The sequence below is a fragment of the Buteo buteo genome, chromosome 14, assembly GCF_964188355.1.
Source record: "Buteo buteo chromosome 14, bButBut1.hap1.1, whole genome shotgun sequence".
Classification (NCBI taxonomy): domain Eukaryota; kingdom Metazoa; phylum Chordata; class Aves; order Accipitriformes; family Accipitridae; genus Buteo; species Buteo buteo.
In genome coordinates this window covers 137723-156535 of record NC_134184.1, presented here as the reverse complement: position 1 = coordinate 156535, position 18813 = coordinate 137723, and the positions used below count along the sequence as shown (strand labels likewise).

Here is an 18813-nt window from a genome sequence, read left to right as displayed (position 1 = left end):
GTGGTACATGTTGACGCTTTATTCAAGATGCCTGTTAATTTTGAATGCAAAAAATAATTTAAATCTAATTCTTGAAGCAATGAAAGTAAAGGAGCAACTCAGATTTGAGTACTTCATGTGAATATTGCCCTTTGCAAATGAAAAGCAGTTTGCTGTCTTGTGAACTGTGTCACTAAACCTTATATGTGCAGTGTTACTCTGAAGAATACAAGTCTTGCATTTGCTTTTTCTTATTTAAAAATTGATAAGCATCTGGGCTACAAGGTACAACGCAAACTGCGTCCTGGAATGTCTCATGATGTTATATTCACTTGCTTAGTAGATATGTATAGGCTGTCATATCAGACAAAGGTAAAATATAGTGTTTGAATTTCTCAGAATTTGCAGGTACTGCTTAAATATTCATAAAAGCATATGACTATCTAAACTGAAATGCTAGAAATGAAACCTAAACCAAAGGCAGGGGACTTGTTGTCTGTTAAAAAGATCAAGTATAGGTAGGTAAGGTTTTGTGAAAATACAGAACCATCAGCTAAACAAAAATTACTTGCACTGAAGATACTGAACGTGTCTGAGCTTTAAATCTCTTGTTGGACCCTATTCAGGGTCTTCATTTACAGTTTTTGCGGAGTTCTGTCTCTGTAAGTAGATAAGGAAGATACACGATATTTTCTGGAAATGTTTTGAAAACCTTAGTGTGATTAATTTGTTATGCTTCAGCTTGGGTGGGGACAGAATAACTCTATGTTTTGAAAAAACAGCATTTTTTCTTTCTCTGAAAGGCAATACAGCTTAAGAGCAGACCTGATTTTAAAGTATTACAGAGCATGGTTTCACTCATAATAATTAGAGATACATCTTTAATCTTAAGCAGTGACCTGAATAATGCAAAACTGCAAGGTTGCTGACAAAATGTAAGCGTGCTCACGTACCAAGTTCGGAGAGATGTTGCCACTAGTTTTGATGAGCGACTAAGGAACAGATTTTGCTGCTTGAAGACAGAAAGAAAGGAAGTTCTACAGCTGGTTTACATTATGCTTACATCTGGTGTGTGCTAATTATTTACAAAAATGCAAAGGGCAAGGTCAGGCAGAGAACTCTTTCTGTCCTTGAGGACTCAGGGACTGTGTAGCAATTAGCTAAAGCTATGAAGAAATAATGCTATGATTTGAAAATACTTGGATCCCTGTCCTGTGCCCTCTATTAAAGGTCCACAGATTGTAGCAGCAGCAGAGTGGCCACTCCCACATGAAGGGCCATGGCTCCTTGTTTATTTTGCTACCATACAAATGCATTTTTAGCCCATCTGTGCAAAAGCTGTCAAGTTGCATAGTGTTGAAGAGGTGGAGAAATGCAATACTCCGTGTTGCTGAATAGCCAAGCCAGTGAGACTATTAGAAGTGAGCTACAGCTGTATGACAGAGCTCCTTTTTCCCTATGCAGTAAGAAGGATTTGCTATAACATCATGGGGGGGAGGAGGGAGGGGAGGAGGCTGGCATTAAGCTGCTGTAGTATATAAATCTTGTGTTTTCTTTTTATATTGTATATGTTTTAAAAATTATTTTCTATTTCTTGTTGCTTCTGCTGCATACTTCGAGAGACACCTATAATAATTGCTCTTCCTTCCTGTGCCATTTCCTCTTCTCTTTGGAAGCACTGTAGTAACCATGTAAAAAGTAATGATGGGTGCAAGTCAGCTGTATGTTTGTGTAGTATGCATGCCAGATTTGGACCCAAATTGTCTAGATGTCTGGAGAAATAAAGTCTTATGCAAGGAATAAATCAAGCATAACTAAAATGTGCAGAGACACTCATGTTATCCTAGGCAATATTGAAATTGGGAGGCAAAAAGAAAAGAATACCTTTTTTGCTTCAGAAAAATCCCATAGGTTTTTGTTTTGTTTTTTTTTCCTTTTAACAAGCTAATATGTCAAATAAGTCTTTAACTGTTTGTATAACACATCCTTTACTTGCAAGGTATGCAACAGCTTCCTGAAATTTAAGATAATAGGATGCAAGATACACAGCCACAGGAGCACAATATCCACAGAGTGATTTTTGGGTCTATATCTGAGATGGGAACTTACCTGGTTTTGCTACTGTGTAAATTGCAGTTAATGGCTGAAAGAACTAATTAAGTGTCCCTGAAGGGAATGTGTTCTCTTTCAGAGGGCTTTCTATGAATACTCTTAATACAGATATCTCTAATAGCAGAAAACTGTCATACAGGATTTATTCTGATCTCCTCCAAAATAGTCCATCCTTTTTGTCCATCTTCAGAAAGGACCTGAAATTAAATGTGTTTAAAATGCAACCTGTGCTTATTCTTTGCTCCTCTATCTGTTCTGCACTGTCTTGTGTAGTAAGGCAAACTATCGTGGCCTCTTTCTTTTTGTAATAACCACAGGGACCAGTTCCATTTTATGGCTACTTCAGAAGTATGTAAAGTTGGACCTTTGCCACTGGAGGCGTAGTTTTAGTATGGCCATCGATATTTGCCTGGATCTCTGGGTTGCAGCATTTGCACAACCTCCCTTTTTAAAATGGAACTTTTGTTTTTAAGTAAACTTTTACATTTCTTCAGTAAATTGGGTTTTTACCCAAGTCTTCATATTCGAATCATCTGCTTCTCTTTTGTACATTAAACTTCATTATGGGATTTTCCTCCCTCTCAAAGAAGATGCTTTTGTGGTTAAAATACAGTACTGGATTTCAGGAAATCAAGAGTTCAGTTTCTGGTTCAACCACAAATTTCCTGTGTGATTGCTTACTATCTCTGCCTTGGTTCCCCGCAGATGTAGTGATAATGTTTTATAAATTTGCACGTTAGCAGGGCACATCTTGATCACTTAATCTGATACTCTGCATAACAGAAATGAAAAAAAATTAATTGCCTGCAGAAATGACAGGGTTTGTTTCTAATGTAACATCTTGGAAGGTTTACCCAGCCTTGATTTTGTTGAGAATTAGATGGCCAGGTCTAGGTTTCTGCTATTTAATGCAGTGGCATTTTTTTTTCTAGAAATAGTCTGGAAAACAGTGATTTGAACTGTGCTTGAGGTGGTCACTTGTTGCCCTAAGGTTTTACTGTGTGCATGTGTGGCATAGTGTGTGTGTCTTGAGCCAAAAAGAGTTAACATGGTACGTACTTTTGCAAAAGGGTTTTCAGGGAAGCTGGCCAGTAGGCGCAGGCTGCTAACCACAAACTGAATGCCCTTTCCATGATGAGTTCTTTAGGCCTATTCATTCTGGATTTTTGTTCTGAACCCTTTTCACTGTTAGGTTTTGGCAATTATAACTATATGTAAACAGTTTTGTCGATATAAAAGCACGATTACTGCTACCTCTTATTTTTGCTTAATATTTTGCTTCAGTATATATATCCAAATATTACACTTCTGTTCCAAGAAGAATGTTCCACTGAGAGCTCGTGTTCAGCTGGAGTCAACACCCTCCCACGTCTGCTAATGGAAGGCTAATCTGAGCACTCCTTAGTCCTCTTTAGTCATACCTTAGTTTAAAATGCAGAAGAAACTGCACGTGTGTTAATTTTACTGACTTTGCTTTAAGCAGGTTAAGGGTTACTTTGCAGTTCTGCCAACAAGAGGAATCATAAGGACAGTATTTTATGACAAGACATAGTGGCAAGCATCGAGGCACTGACTCCACGCTCCAGGCTCTGCAGCTGGCATGGGGTTTTTTGTTTGTTTGGGGGTTTTTTAAAGTAATTTTTCTGAGTTTTTACTTTAATGCAATTAGTAGTCTGCAATTTACTGAAGCTTCATTTGATTGTGTGAAAATGGAAGTTGTTCAGCTAAGTATATTTCTAGGTAATTCATGTTGGTTTTCATGATTGATTTCTCACTGTCATTATTTATTGTTCCACTATGTTTTTGTCATCACAAAAGTTGTCTAAAGTTGTGTTTTCTTTCAAATCACTTAACTGCTTATGACACTGTACAGCAACACAAGGTTGCAAACAGTGATCCTTTTGATACTCAACTAGAAATACCTGTTGAATTTAACAATTTGCTGTGTGGGGGCTGTTCTGATTTTCCTCATGGCCCCTTTGAAATTCTCATTTATCAGAATGAAAAGCAAGACAAAGCCAGATGTCTTACAGAAGTCCTCTGTGTCACCACAGTTATTTTGTCAGCCCAAATAATGACCCCATTTAAAGAGGGTGTGGAGGCTGGCAACAGCCTATTTTCCCTAGAAGTGACTAGAGTGATGCTAATTATATACCCATCTGTTATTTTCTTACATGTTAATGACTGCAGAGACCTCACCGGCCAATTGTTTCTCAGTATTCCTGGACAGCTAGTTATAAATTTCATTCTCTCACTTGGCTTCACTTTCTTAAATAGCACTTCTTTTCCAACTGTCATTTTATTTTTGGAACAGAGTCAGTACTAGGCTGGCAATGTTCTGATGTGATACTTCAAGGCATGTCTGCGTAGTTCTAATAATTGCTTATTCTGTTCCAAAAGAACCTACCTTGGTTTATTTCCTTCAAAATGCAGCCCCGTTTCCACCTTAACTTAGCCGTGAAAATAGGTGCAGAAACGGTATGGTATTCTGCTCTTATTCCACCCTGCACTGATTTCTGTATCATTTCTCACAGTAGGTACGTGCTTTCTAGGGGTGTTAAGATATGTGGTATAATTGTTTTTCCTCTGCATTTAGGAAAAGAATTACTTGTCTGCGCAGGATATTGAGTGGTTGCTAGAGGTGGCAGAATAGTCTTTTAAGTGGCATTGGCTGATATGCTACCAGGAAACTTTACATTGTTTCTGCATTTCTAGATAAGGCTCTAAATTACCAGCAGTACCAGCTGTGCCTAAATTTAAAGATAATGGTAATAGCAAGCTGCCACATAAATAAATAGTTGAAAGTGAAAGGAGGAAGGTAGCTTAAGCAAGCAGCTCATGAGAAAGTATTCATTTCCAAAATGCAGCAGAGAAAGAAGAAAACTAAACGGAGACCGAACCTTAGATGTTCGCTCTGTACATTAGGTTTAATGGTTCTATCAACGGCTTCATATGACAGGAAATGATCTGGGCGTTTTGTTCACTTATTCTGGATGCCCTTAGTTTCAGAGAGCAACTGGTAACATGGATTGCACCTTGGAAGGGGACAGCTGAACTCTCCCTCTGGCTTTAGTGAGGAAAGAGCAGCGATGAAATCCGTGGACTGTGTGCACGTCATCCAACAGAAGGATACCGCCTCCTCTCCCTCTGCCCCCCCTGGTGCTGCTTCAGGCACCGCGGGACTTTTTTCTGTCACATTCCTGTGGCTTGCAATGCTCCTGTCCTCTTGTCTTGCAGCAGTGTCTCTTTACCATGTTATCGCCCTGAAAACAGAACTAGAAGCTCTGCGCAGCAAGCTGATCTACAGGGTCCATGCGAGGTCTCTGCTAGACCAGCCACCCGTGTCCTCCGATGAAAATAAAGCGGGTACCCCTGTTTCTTCCTTCCTGCGAGCGTCTGCAGCTGGCGCCGGGCAGGTAAGCCGGAGGGCTGGGTTTTGGCTCGCAGGGGATGAGCAACCGCAGGGCTGCTCTCACGGATTGCTGCTTCTCCCCCTTAGGAGAACAGGCTGCCTGGCCCTGGCCCTGGCCCAGCTGAAAGCTTCCAAACGGAAATATGGAACGGGAGCAGAAACAGGGGAAGAAGGTCTGTTGTGCACACGGAAGAAACAGGTAAATAGCATCTGGTGGAGTGGGTTGGGATGCCGCGTCTGGATACTGTCTTGGGAAAAGCAGCAGTGCTTGAGCGGTGCCTTCTCCTGTCGGCGGACCTGTGCTCCCAGAGCCCGTTACGGTTTTCACAATTACCACTGAATGAGCGGTGTTAACTGTAGGCAAATCCTCTTAATGGTTACCATACTACGTAAGGTACCAGATATTCATGCTATCTGCCAGTTGGACTTTGAACATTAGATCCCAAACCTGCTGCTTGTAGCAGAGGTATTGCTCGATGATGCGGTAGAGCCGAGTAAGGCAACTTTAAATCATTCGGACAGTAAACTGCTCGATTCTAAATCCATCAGTCTCAACTCAGGCTGATGCCTAACTTGTTTCTCTCTGATCAATAGTAGGGAGGGAAAGCTATTATTAAAAATGCCAAGTCATTTTTCTGGGAAAACGTGCTCATCCTAAAAGAGAGAAGTAACAAGAAAGCTCCTTAACTTTAGGGAAGTAGGAGTTTTCAAAGAGAAAGGCTGGCTTGTACCTGTCAAAAGAGGCAGACTACAAGGAGTTCAGAAGTTTAGCATCATTTCTACATTAAAACAATCTATTAATATAATTAGCAAAATTAATAAAGGCATGCCTATCCAGCAAGATTTTTTTCTATCGTGGCCTTTTTAAAAGGTACTGCAGAGAACACTGAAGACTGTGCTCCATAAAAGACTTCTGATGCATATGATAATGTTGGAATATTGATGGCATACATTTGTTTCCTTTGGGGATAAAATGCCTACATTTTTTTTTCTTTTTCTCTTTCCAAACACACCGATGCCTGATAGGATGAAATACAGAATTTTATTATAAGAGTTTGCATACATACTTTAATTGCACTGAGTAACTAAAAATGTTTCCGAGTTGCTAAATCAGTTCAATCCTCTTATGGATACTTTTAGATTATTTTAACTGATGAAAGCTGATATCTTAAATTAATAATAGATTAAGTGGAAATGGAGTAATTTGTAGGTAAAGACTAAATCGAACTTTGCTTAAAATATGCTTTTGAGTAATTAATTAACGTGAAATGTATTTCACTTAAGCTTCAGCAAGCTAAATGAAATTTAAGTTCTAGAGTATAATCACTCTACTTACCTCCACTATTCTCAAAAGAGAATATTCATTTAGGACACCACCCAAAATCCATAGGTTTAAATGGGATATATTCTATTTCATTAGTAATCTTTGGTTCAGGGTCTTGGCTAAGAGCGATTTCACAAACAGGACGGAGGACAAGATTGCTTCAATTGTATTTCTTGCAGCCTGTTTCCTATCACAGGAACCACAGAGCTTCCCCGTTCTCCCCACCCTAGCATCTCCCAAATGAAAACTAGTGATCTAAAGCACAAGTATCATCAAAAATAAGGAGGCATGTCTTTTTTTAAATGAATTTTATAGCATCGCTACTCTGCAAGTTATCTAGTTCCCTTTACGGTAGCTTTCATCTTTATTCCTGTTGCTATTTGGGGGTGTATGGGGGAGAGAAGGGTTGTGGGCTCCTCAGCTGTGCTTCTGGCAGACTTAAGATTCTTCTCATCAGGTAGCCACCTCTGATTATAGCTATTTACCTTTATTCACATAAAATTCTAATTAAGCTACTTATTTTTGTAAGCTTTTTTTTAAAGATACAGCTGGCTTTAAAATTATTTAGGATGGATGACAGAAAGCACAGAATATGAACATTCATTTAAAAGGGAAAAGCTACATAGGTTGACCCACTACAAAACTGTTTTCTCACATGGCCATCATATTTTTGTCTATAAAACAGTAAATTACAAATCTTGCATTTATATAAAAGGTCATCCGTTAGACAGGGCTACCTTTCTGCCTGCTCTAATTACAACAAATGAAGTTTGTCAGAGTTCAGTAAGATGTTACATTTTCTCGGATCAGATTTCACTGATGGTCATTAACCTACTAGTTAATAAATTTTGTTTTAGCAGAGTGAGTGCAATAAGAGAACATGGTGTTGTTCATGGTGCTGAATCCTGTCTGGCACTTAGTTGTGTACACGGAACTACTAGCCCTGCATTTTGATCTTCTCGTGTCCATTTCTGGGTACCAGAATCCCAGCAGCCTCCAAATTGTCCTGTAGATGCACTGCACTCATTCTGGTACCATGGAAGATAAATAAGGGTATTGAGTGAGGTGCCTTGTTCTTGTCCTATTTCTGTTTGCTTCAACAAGGTCTCAAAGTAGAGTTTGGTCTCGTAATTAATTGTTGATCTATAATTTCACTTTAACGTGGACCAGTTCCTGAGAAAGTGAATATTTGAAAATGTCACTGATATATAATTGCTTCTCTTGTGCTTCATCAGAGAGCAGAAGTAAAATGTAGAACCATTATTTTGTTTATAAATAAAGTTGTGGTTTGATTCTGTTTTCTTTTTAAACTTTCATTATTATATTCCAAAAATGGATGCCCCGTAATTCTTTTTAGGCCCAGCACAGCCTTTCTTGAACATATGGAATTTCCACTTTAATATTTTTTTTCTATTTGCTTGATGTTGTCTGCATAAAAGTGGCCACAAATTAGAATTTTAATTAAAATGACAATTGACTGAAAATGGCTATAACACAAGGTGGTTCTTTCATATTTTTATGGGGTATGCATTTGTCTGTGTTCATGCATAAAACTATTAGTCATCAGTAGTTGTACCTTTTGTGTCTTGAGAAAATTTCCAGCTCAAGTAGGTTGAAGAGATGGGTTTCAGGCATCAATTCCAAACAGCTAGCAGTCAGAACTAGAGTTCTCGATACAATGAGTAGGAGTTAATGGGTGATTTTGAAAGGTACATATTATTAATATTCAGGCAGATACATCATCTAACCACTTCTAACAAATGTCATATCAGGACACATGAGAACAGATATAATTTTTCTTATTTGTCTTTATTTTTATGAATTTTGCCTGTAGAGGAAAATCACTGCACAACAAAAACCTCTCCTTAATTTTACACCCTGTTGACAATTACTGATTGCCTTGCCTGCGTGTTTCTTTCTAAGTTGTATATGCAGTTGAGTCCGGGAACAAGATATAGGTTCCATTACCTAAGCCAGTTCAATGTACAAATGCCAAGTTTCATTTACATGCTCTCTCTGTGCCTCGTTCTGATCGTTATTGTGGGATTCTGTTTCCCGCGACCAACTAGGGAGGTGAGCATCAGGTGTTCTGTAAACTCAAATTCAGGCAACATTCTGCTGTGATGAGGTTGGAGCACCCATGGACTATATTTACTTTGGTGTACTGAGGTTATCCACCTCAACCAGACTGATTGCATGTATGGAAGGAACTGAGGAGAAATTCTAAGTAATTCCACAAAGCAATGAGGCAGGCTAACCTGGCATGTGAATTGGCAATTTTATTATTTTTTTTTTACTAGCATTTCCCAGATTCTACTCCAATATCAGTTGCGTCTGTGGGAAATAACTATTGCCATGCAAGCGTGGTGTATAAGTTGTGAGAATTTTGCCATTGTTCTTGGTATAATTGCCTTACTGGCAAACTGATACATTTGCTTTGGCAAATTGGCACATTTGTTGGTTAGAAGTGTTTTGACTCTGTATGTTGTTGTTTTAGATCTCCGCGACAGAGGGATAGCAAGAACTTTCACAAGTGGAACTTGACTTTGGTGATCTTTGAATCCAGAAACCTAACCTTTTGTTACTAGTCTAAACAAATGCCACATATAAAATTCCCTCACCAAATATTCAAAATACTTATTTTATTGTTTGAAGAGGGGAAATATAAGAGTTCTCTTAATTTTTTTAAAAAAAAAGGCCTACTTCTTGAAAAGATATGTTAATCTTTTTTGTTTCTGCTGACAACAGTCTAACTCAAAAGGAAGTAGGCCCTTCTATGTGAAAGGATAGAAAATGACTTGATACAATGCTGCAATTTTACATGAAGAATTCAACTTAATGAATGAATGAGTCAGTGCTGTGTATTATGCAGAACACTGTGCAATCAAAAATACACAAAATAGGCTCTAATTTTTGAAAACAATATTCTGCTTTATACTGTATAAAGAAGTCTACATAAAGTATTCTTAATTCTTAGTAAATTATTTCCTTGTTATTCTGATTGTAACATGTTACTGGTAATTCTGTTAAGATCAAAATAATTCTATCAATATGTCAAAGATATTTGTTAGATGTGAGTCATATCTGTAACTATGACCAAGCAATTTTAATGCAGGGACTGATTTAATCCATGATTAATGCCATATAAAGACTTCTTAATTAAAAAGCAGCAAATTTAACCAGTCTATAAAAATGCACAAGCAAAACGTAAAAGAAGATCTCTTGTGATGAGAAACAAAGAAGTTAAGGGAAGAACTACAAATTGTTCAAGAACATGCATATCATTTATAAATTTAATTATCTAGTGTTTAAGTATGTTTTGGGAAGTCTACAGAGAACAGATCTAGACCAAAAAAGGAACCTAAACAAGCAGGTCTGTTTTTTAAAGTTCAGGGTTTTTGCTTGGTTTTATTTCAGCAAAAATTGAGATAGATGTTTCAGGCCTCCGATATCACAACTTTAAAATTTATGCATGAGTTCACAGATAATAAACTTGAAATTGTGTTTGGATGGATTATGAAGTTAGATTGCAAAATATTAAAATGATTATGCAAGTTAAATAATACAAAAACTTGCATGGGAGGGCAAATTTGATTCTACCAATATCAGGTCTTAAATCATGCAGATATGCAGAAAGCTGCATTCCTATCCTGCTGCAAAAGCTAGCTTTTTTTAAAACAATTGTGGTTACATTGCTCAACCAGTGGAGAACACAACCCTTCATGTGCTGGCTGTGGTTTATAAAGGCATCTGGAGTCACTAACTTCTTCAGAATTGGCTGTTTTGTTCATGGAAGAAGGCAGACTCTGAAATGTTGTTCTCCCCACCCACATCCCGCAGAGCGGTTAAAATTACAAAAAAAAAAAAAAATGCTTGTCAAAGCAAAGCTGTTATATGAAGTCACAAGGGGACGGAGCACACTTTATTGGTCTAGATACACTCTGTCTTGTACAGCTAGACCTCATGGTGACACTCAAGTCCAGATATTTTTACACATTTTTAAGAGGTGTTTTACAAATCCTGTATTCTGCTTGCATTATTAATTATTCAGAAATCCTCTAGACTAAAAAGCTGATGCTCAGGTTTGATTTACACTGGGCTGAAGGGCATTCAGGTAGAGCTTTTGATTTATTCTGCTCAGTACTGTTAGTAACTACTCAACCCATATTTTGTAATGCATATATTCTTGACATTGTACTTCAGGTAAGATTTGGGTCCTTCTTGGAATAGAATTGCTAACATTGCTTAAGAATGTTTAACTTTTTACTGAAAATCCCTGTTAATCTTCCCAGAAAATATACTCTCTACATCCATATCTTCTCCTTAATAGTAGTGTTGTTTACTCTGAATTTGTTTCAATGAATTACTTAATTTTAAACCTATGTAGTTCCATTGAGGTCAAAGTGAAGTACCTGTATATACTGGAAATAGTTGTGTGTCAGTCTTGGCTTCTGAACATTTCTCTGAAGCATGTTGTTATTCAGTCCCTCAAACAGTTTTTTAGATATTATTTGTCCTTTGCAGCTTTAGGTAAAACAGCCACTGTGCTAGTTTCTGTTCTCTTTATTGCTATGAATGACACTGTTGTATCCATATTTCTCCATGAAAAACAAGCTTACTGTATTCTGTGGAGCCTTATTTCTACCTGCATACACTAAAAAAAAGAGACAGTGAGACTTCTTTAGGGAGTATATGTAGCATAAAGCAGAGTTGGTATGTGTTTTAAAAAGATGGAAAAGATCTCAGACTGTACTGAACTTGCCAATTTCAATTCCTGTGTAGCAGTTCTCAGCAATAACGATTAGTATTTCAATGCTGCAAACAACTGAAACATAAATCCAGACTTGCAAACTGTGAATCAGGATAGTTTCAAGAATGTCATCAAGTTTGCAGAGCAGGTTTAACAAGGTTGCTAAAGTAGCCATAGCTTTCATTGCTTGTAGGTGCTACTTATTGGTACCCAGCTGGATAGCAGCTGGTTAGCGTAAATCATAACAAATCCTCTCTTGGTTAGTTGAAAAATCGAGTGGCCGTACTAATGAGTTCTTTTTAAAAGCAGGAGTGAAAATTTTGATTTAGCTGACTGAAATACTAGGGAATCAGCAAATTCCATTCAGTAGGAACGCACTTTGCTCCAAAGGAGAGTGAATTAATACCTTGCAAAATAAATTGCCTGATGTGCTTTGTTGTGCGACTCCAGAAAATCCCATTTCGATTTTATTTGGAAGCTTCTTTTTCAGAAAATTCTGTCACTTGCAAGTGTGATAGAAAAATGACTGACGTATAATACCTTTTTTTCATTTTGTGTTGGCTTGGTTTTTCTATTCCTTATCAGAAGGCAGGGAATTCAGATGTCTTTAAATTCTTGGTTTGAAAATCAGTAGATTTTGGCACATTATTGATGAGTATTGACAGCACTCAGGGACACGTTCCAGTGTAGGAGATGGGAGCTCGCAGGACAGCATTCCCGTTAACGTCCGCAGGTCTCGCAGGCTGCGTGATTGCTGCGACGCTGACGCGCTCCCAGGCGCGCGCTTGAACCGTTGTCTGCTGCCGGATGGCACCGCTGAGTGCTGGTGAGCACCCAGCCCTCTTCTGGTGTTTTCAGGCAGGTCCCCTTGGCAAGGAGACTTGGATACAGAGAGAGGCCGCTTTCTCCTCAAACCCTTTCGCCGTGCAGCGAGAAGTTTGTGCTGCTGGGCGCTGGGTTGCACATGTGGGTACCACTGGCCGATGTAGAAACAGGGCCCCATGGAGCAGGGCACTGCCTGTCATAGGAAGAGTGGCCAAATCTGACCCACAGCTTTCTTACCTGAAAAGAGGTAAACAAAAACAGAGATTTAGCAGTCCACAGCAGAATTTTCTTCTCATGACTCTTAGTAAATTCATTTGGTTTCTGTCAAGTGCGGTAAATGTTACTAGTCAGTTTTCCAACCTTCAGTGTAGCACTAGAACCAGATGTTTTCATTAAAAACTGCTCTACGCAAATGCAACTATCCTTTTTCTCTTTTATCCTGTTCCCTGACATTTATGCTTAGCAGATTTTTTAAAAAGATTTTTGTTTCACTTGCAAGCCTATATTTTAACATACCGCAATATTTTTCTCTGATCAAACTCCTATTTTCTCAGTGTTGCCAGTCTCTACAGTTTTGAGTAACGCATCAGTTTTGACAGCTACGAAGCTATTTGTTATGTGTGCATTAATTTGCTAACAGTCATCTCTGTATCTTGCCTCTTAGTCTCAGTATAGGTTGACTGAATGTGGGTATCTGAAAACATATTGAAAGTACATGTATATGGATTTTGAAAGTGTAGCTTGAAAGTACCGTGTAACCAGTATATATGACTAATATTTTATAGCAACTGTGACTGGAAACTAATTTCTCTAAATAATATAGTAAACATCATTAGAAAATCTCATCTCTGTCAGAGGGTTGGGGGCTTTTTTGAGCTTTTGCTTAGAAAATCAGGCTAACTGATGTGACGATTCCTAGCTCATTTGACTTACTGCTACATTTTTCAATTATATTAGGACCAGAGATTAAAACAAGCAAGTATTACTTGTGCTACTATCTGAGGCCTCCTGCTTAGCTGCATGATCTCTGAAAGTTATCTAGTACGTGTTGCGGTATGAATTTTATTTTGGCACATTTGAGTAAGATCTGCATTAAAATAAATAGATTGTTTTCAAATAAGTGGTGAGACCAAGAGAAGATTTTTTCATGTCCCTTTTTTTTTTTAAGTAGTTTATTTGATTTCAAAATGCTTTCACTTTGCAGTGCTGCAAGCTTGTTTGCAACTGATTGCTGACAGCAAAAGTGACATCCAACAGAAAGGTAAGAGTATGTTCCATGATTTATAGCTAACTATTCCACGTATTAACTCTTCCATCCAATTTTATCTAACTTCAAAGCAGTAACTGAGTTATGTCACTGAAGTAAAAAAAAAAAAAAAAAAAAAAAAAAAGAGGTCCCTGCATCTGGACAGCCCTTGCAAATATCTTCTTTTCAGTGGGGAAATCCAGCTAGGGAGACTGGAAGTCTTGACTAGAAGTCAGCTTTGTTAATTTTTGACAGATGGAGATAAAGAAAGTAACTTTTCTTTCTGATTACCCAAAACTTATTGGTTTTTTTAGATGATTCAAGCATTGTCCCTTGGCTTCTGAGCTTTAAACGTGGAACAGCTCTGGAAGAACAAGGAAATAAAATAGTGATCAAAGAAACAGGATATTTTTTCATATATGGCCAGGTGAGAAAGCTCAATTCATTTCAGCATCTGACTGTTTAAAGGATTTTTAATGTCTCCATACAATATATTTTAAGTCTGCACCTCTTCATTCTGTAGGTTTTATATACTGATACAACATTTGCTATGGGACATCTAATACAGAGGAAGAAGGCCCATGTGTTTGGTGATGATCTCAGCTTGGTGACATTGTTTCGCTGCATCCAAAACATGCCACAGTCTTATCCGAATAATTCTTGCTATACTGCTGGTAAACATCTAAGTTTTCCTTTTCTTTGCAAATAAACTGTATCAAATAGAATCTGTAGTGTTGGATGATTAAGTATTGTGGCAGTTGTAAAGAAAATGGACTGCATTCATGGATCTGGTTAATTGCAAAATTACAGAATACTTTAAAAAAAAATAGTTTTATATAAAGTAGAGGCAGTTGGAGGGTATGCATCTAACTTTGGTGATCTCTCTCTCCATTGATTATCCAATATGGTTAGATACTTTGGTGCTTTCAGTTAGATGCAGACAAAAGGAGTATATATTGTCCTTATCGAAGAACTTGGTTTAACTTAAGGGTTGAATTCCACATTTAGTTATCCCAGTAAAATATTTAGGAGCTATGTTCTGCTTTAAAACATCATATATGAATTTTAGCTACCCAATTTTTGCATACCTTACTGTAGGATTTCCAAAGTTATTTCTTATCAGCTTAATTCTCTACTCCTTGTAATGGCTACTGCAGTTTTTACTCTTTGGTTAGATGAGAAGTAGTTGATTCCTATAAAGAGCTCTTTCTGACTGCACAAATTAGAAACACTACAAGAAAGACCAAGTAAAATATTTAATGCAAGTCCAGCAGGCTCAGTGCTTAATATATATATATATATATGTATATTCCTGCAGTAGCATTTAAGGAATTATTGTCAAGGCCCATTAAACCTTGTTTGGTAGCTCTTACCTGTCTGTCTTTTCCCCTTAATGGTGGGTTTGAGGGTTTTCTCTTTTGTTGTTTTCCAGCAAGATCTGTGTGAATAAAAACTACCTTTTTTTTTTTTCAATGCCTTATAAAAAAAAGTGGGTGACATTGAATGAGAGTTGCCTGTTGGCAAGTAATGGCATTAAACAAATGGGATGGGGAAGGAAGCTAATTTTTTTTTTTTCCCCAAATAAAAATAAATTAGCTACTTCCTTCTGGCAATTGAGGCTACCAAACATTTTCTTTAACTTTCTGCCCCTCCACCCACACATTCTGGCATCATAACCACCTTCAATTTCATCTGTCCTCTTATTTCACCCTTGTGTTACTCCCCCTCTTAACGAGGATCTCAGCTCCATCCTGCCACTTCAGGGTTCCTGCTTCCCAAATTCCCACCCTTCTGCTTTCACCTGGGAAACCAAATCTCACTGCAGTATCTCATGCTGTTGAGCACGTGTCGCAGCAGATGTCAGATGCGCTCTCAGCTCAGTGGCTGCGACTTGAGGGCGAGGTGCTTTCTGTTATCGCATCAGCTGGTGGACGGCTGGCAGGAAGCAGACTTCTGTGCTCTGCAGTGGGTCAGCTGGTGTCTGGTAACTTCATTCGGTTGCTAAAACTCGTCAGACCTCCTCCAGAAGTGTGGGAACAGAGTGGTCTAGGACCGGCAATACCCAATGCTGACCTTGACTGTCACATCACCGTAACGCGAGGAATCTGAGTACACCACCGTTACGCGTTTTTGCAGTGTTTGCTTAAGTGGACTGTGATATGCTGAGTGCAGAGTGGAAAGTAGGTCCAGCTCCACGGAGGACGTTAAGTGTCAGCTTTGGGTAGGCTGCAATTTGTAAGAATGTGCATAAAGATAAAAAAAGCACTCGTCACAAGTAACAAGCCATGCTTTTGTTTGTAAGATGACGTTTAATGACTTTTTGAATACTGTTTATGAAAAGAATGTATTTGAAATATTAACTTTAAAATATCCCAAATCTTTTGCCAGGCATTGCAAAATTAGAAGAAGGGGATGAACTTCAACTTACAATACCACGGAGAAGGGCCAAAATATCCTTGGATGGAGATGGTACTTTTTTTGGTGCAGTTAGACTCCTCTGAAGCCCTTCATTTCTGTTGTTATGCTTAATGCAGTTTTCTTCTTTTCCTATGCCTTTGTCAGAAAAAAATATTCAATTGTAATAAAGATGCCAATTCAGTCTCTCCCCGTCCACCACTAGCTTCTGGGAACTTTTCTTCGGTTTAATAAGCAAACCCAAAACAGGAAACACACCAGACAAACTTGTGAGATATAACCATCATGTGACTACCAGAAAGCCAATTTATTTTAGACAGTGGGAGACTCTAAATAACAACTGTAAAGCAGTGGCTTTTGGCTTTAAAACAATTTCTTGTCCATAAGGCAAATCAAAGGAGTTGACCACAAAGTATAGCATAAACAAGACCATTGACTATCAAATTATTATCCATAATTGAAAAGAAAAACTAAAATACAAGTACATCTTAGATTTGCTTTGTTTCATCAATAAAATATTTGAAGTACAAAGTATGGGGAAGAAACATCAAACAGTATATTCTTCATCACAAAATTGGTGTCAGGTGGGTTCTGCGGTTTTTTTGTTTTTTCTTTGACACCAAGATTTTGGGGGAGGAAAAAGTCTAAATGTATGGGATAATGAAAACAAACTCCTCAGAAATATACAGAACAATAGCCACTGTCTTGCTTCTTCCTTGTAAACAAAAGGTGTATAAGTTACCTAAAATCTATTAGTATTTACTAATTAGAATTAATTTTACTGGGAAAAGAACATGTAAGATGTTTCAACAGCTCGATCTTCAAAGCATTGCTACTCATGAGGGAATATGTGTATACTTCTATGTAAGCAAGGCAGGGATAGAAAGAAACAGTGAGGTTAGACACAATACAGTAAGTGGAATTGGATTTCTGGCTTTGTAATGTCTACAGTCATATATAGATGTTGTGTGTATATACATATACACAGTATGTATATGTATATATATGAAAGTATGTACACACATCTATAAGCCTTTGACATTTGGGCATAGAATTTTATCTTCTTTTGAATAGTTTATCCAATGGAAATATTACTGCATACATATTTTTTGTATTTCTCTTGCTTTTTGCTATGATCCATTCTATGCAATGCAGTAAAAAGAAAAATCCAATAAACCTGGAACCAGCCATACAACTAAGAATGTACATTTGTATCCCAGATATCTAGGCTCAGTCCCTAAGTTAACTATAGGCTTTTCCTGCAGTTTTGAATATATTGCTCAACTCTGTTTTACAAAAAAAATCAGACCTGTAGAAAGGCTAAACAGATGTCTTTTTTTTCTTTTGTTTTGTTTGTCTGCTTTGTTCAGTAGATAAGATTTATGTATTTTTAACCCCAAGAATCTGTGTGTACTGTGTGGTCAAGGTAATAGCGTGGTAATAGTGTGGTCAAGGCTTCTAGGAGCTATTGTAATACAAACATTGAATACTTATCCACTGATCTTCAAAGAAGTATTGAAGTGCTACTGGAATAGATAAAATAATAAAACCGACAGTAATGAATTGTACTTCATTTGAAAATATTTTTTAGGGGTTGAGAATTGTGTCATATAAGCTCATTTAGTAAAGAAAAGATGCTTTGTATATTGCAGTCTCGTCTGTTTTTATAAATTGTGCTGATTTGATTGAGTTCTCATGGTGATAGACAATAAATGAGATTTGGAGCTAGGAATTACAGACTATGGTAAACTAATGAAACAATTAATCCAACTTCTCTGTGCTTCAGGAAGATATTTCGGCAATAAGCATAGGTGTATTGGATTACCGCACCGGGATTTTTATGAGGCTTAACTACAGTTACGAAATGTCTGGAAGTCCTCCTTATACAAATTTATTCATTTATGTGTCCTGGAGCCGAAGCAGCTGCTGCTGCTGCTGCTGCTGATTATTATTATTATTATTATTATTATTATTACTATTATTATTATTATTAAATTTTGATGTGCTGAGTTTGCCAAAAAGACATTTGAAATCCTCTACAGGAACCCTCAGTTTAGCCAAAGGTTGTGTGAAGCTGCACGTAGATAAAACAATTATTAGCATGCAGTGAGTTGTCTGTTATTACTGACATACCTTAAAGACATGCTCTGAGTCTCTAATCAGAAGCTTGTTGATTTTAGCATTGTCTGATGACAGAAAAAAATGTTGTTGCTGTTGCTTTCCCAGAGACTTGATGGCTAAACCTGCAAATCTAACTTTCGGTATGTAAGCTTCCCCGGTGCTTTCAGTGGGCTTGTGTGTGCTTAGCTTAAGCCAGTTCTGAAGGTGCTTGGCACCTTAGCGTCGCTTTGATATAAACAGACACAGTGTAATATTTTACACATACAGCACATAGCAAAAATTCCGTGAAGCTAAATCAGTTGTCATCATTGCCCCTTTTCCTCACCATATTTCTTCCTTCTGCTGCTGGCAAATGTGGACAGCACAGAACTTTGGAAAGTGTTTGGGGTGTGGTGTGGCTTGGAGGAGAACTTCTCTCTTCTGAATAAAAAGATTTCAGAAGTGTTCCCTTCCTTTAGTAGGATGAAACCAAATCTCAGGTTTCTTCACAAAAAAATGTGAACCATGATAACTCCCACATGTGTGCAAAAAGTGTAAGTCAACAGACTGTTCAGATACTTCTACTGACAAAGCTGGCAATTTTGTTGTTAGATTCGTTTTCTGCTGGCTTCATGAGAAAACTTGTCTTT

At 37.7% G+C, this 18813-nt stretch overlaps 1 protein-coding gene across 2 annotated transcripts; it reads left to right on the top strand.

Moving 5' to 3' along the window:
• The first annotated feature begins 1126 nt into the window (after window positions 1-1126).
• On the top strand, window positions 1127-16251 carry TNFSF13B (TNF superfamily member 13b). 2 transcript variants are annotated; one of them, XM_075045862.1, is made up of 7 exons: window positions 1127-1442; window positions 5329-5507; window positions 5591-5702; window positions 13607-13663; window positions 13963-14075; window positions 14172-14322; window positions 16037-16251. In XM_075045862.1, exons 1-7 carry the CDS (start codon window positions 1352-1354, stop codon window positions 16147-16149), a joined length of 816 nt encoding a protein of 271 aa, XP_074901963.1. In that variant the 5' UTR covers window positions 1127-1351; the 3' UTR covers window positions 16150-16251. The 2 variants fall into 2 exon arrangements, with proteins under 2 accessions (XP_074901963.1, XP_074901961.1); XM_075045860.1 differs by having other exon boundaries at window positions 1333-1442; window positions 5095-5507.
• Window positions 16252-18813: the final 2562 nt, after the last annotated feature.

What these genes read in the sequence shown, in the direction of transcription:
- TNFSF13B (XM_075045860.1), top strand. Translation starts at nt 5,181, where the DNA reads ATGAAATCCGTGGACTGTGTGCACGTCATCCAACAGAAGGATACCGCC. An exon ending in CTGCAGCTGGCGCCGGGCAG is followed by an intron (nt 5,508 to 5,590) that starts GTAAGCCGGAGG and finishes TCTCCCCCTTAG; the next exon opens with GAGAACAGGCTGCCTGGCCC. An exon ending in AAGTGACATCCAACAGAAAG is followed by an intron (nt 13,664 to 13,962) that starts GTAAGAGTATGT and finishes TGGTTTTTTTAG; the next exon opens with ATGATTCAAGCATTGTCCCT.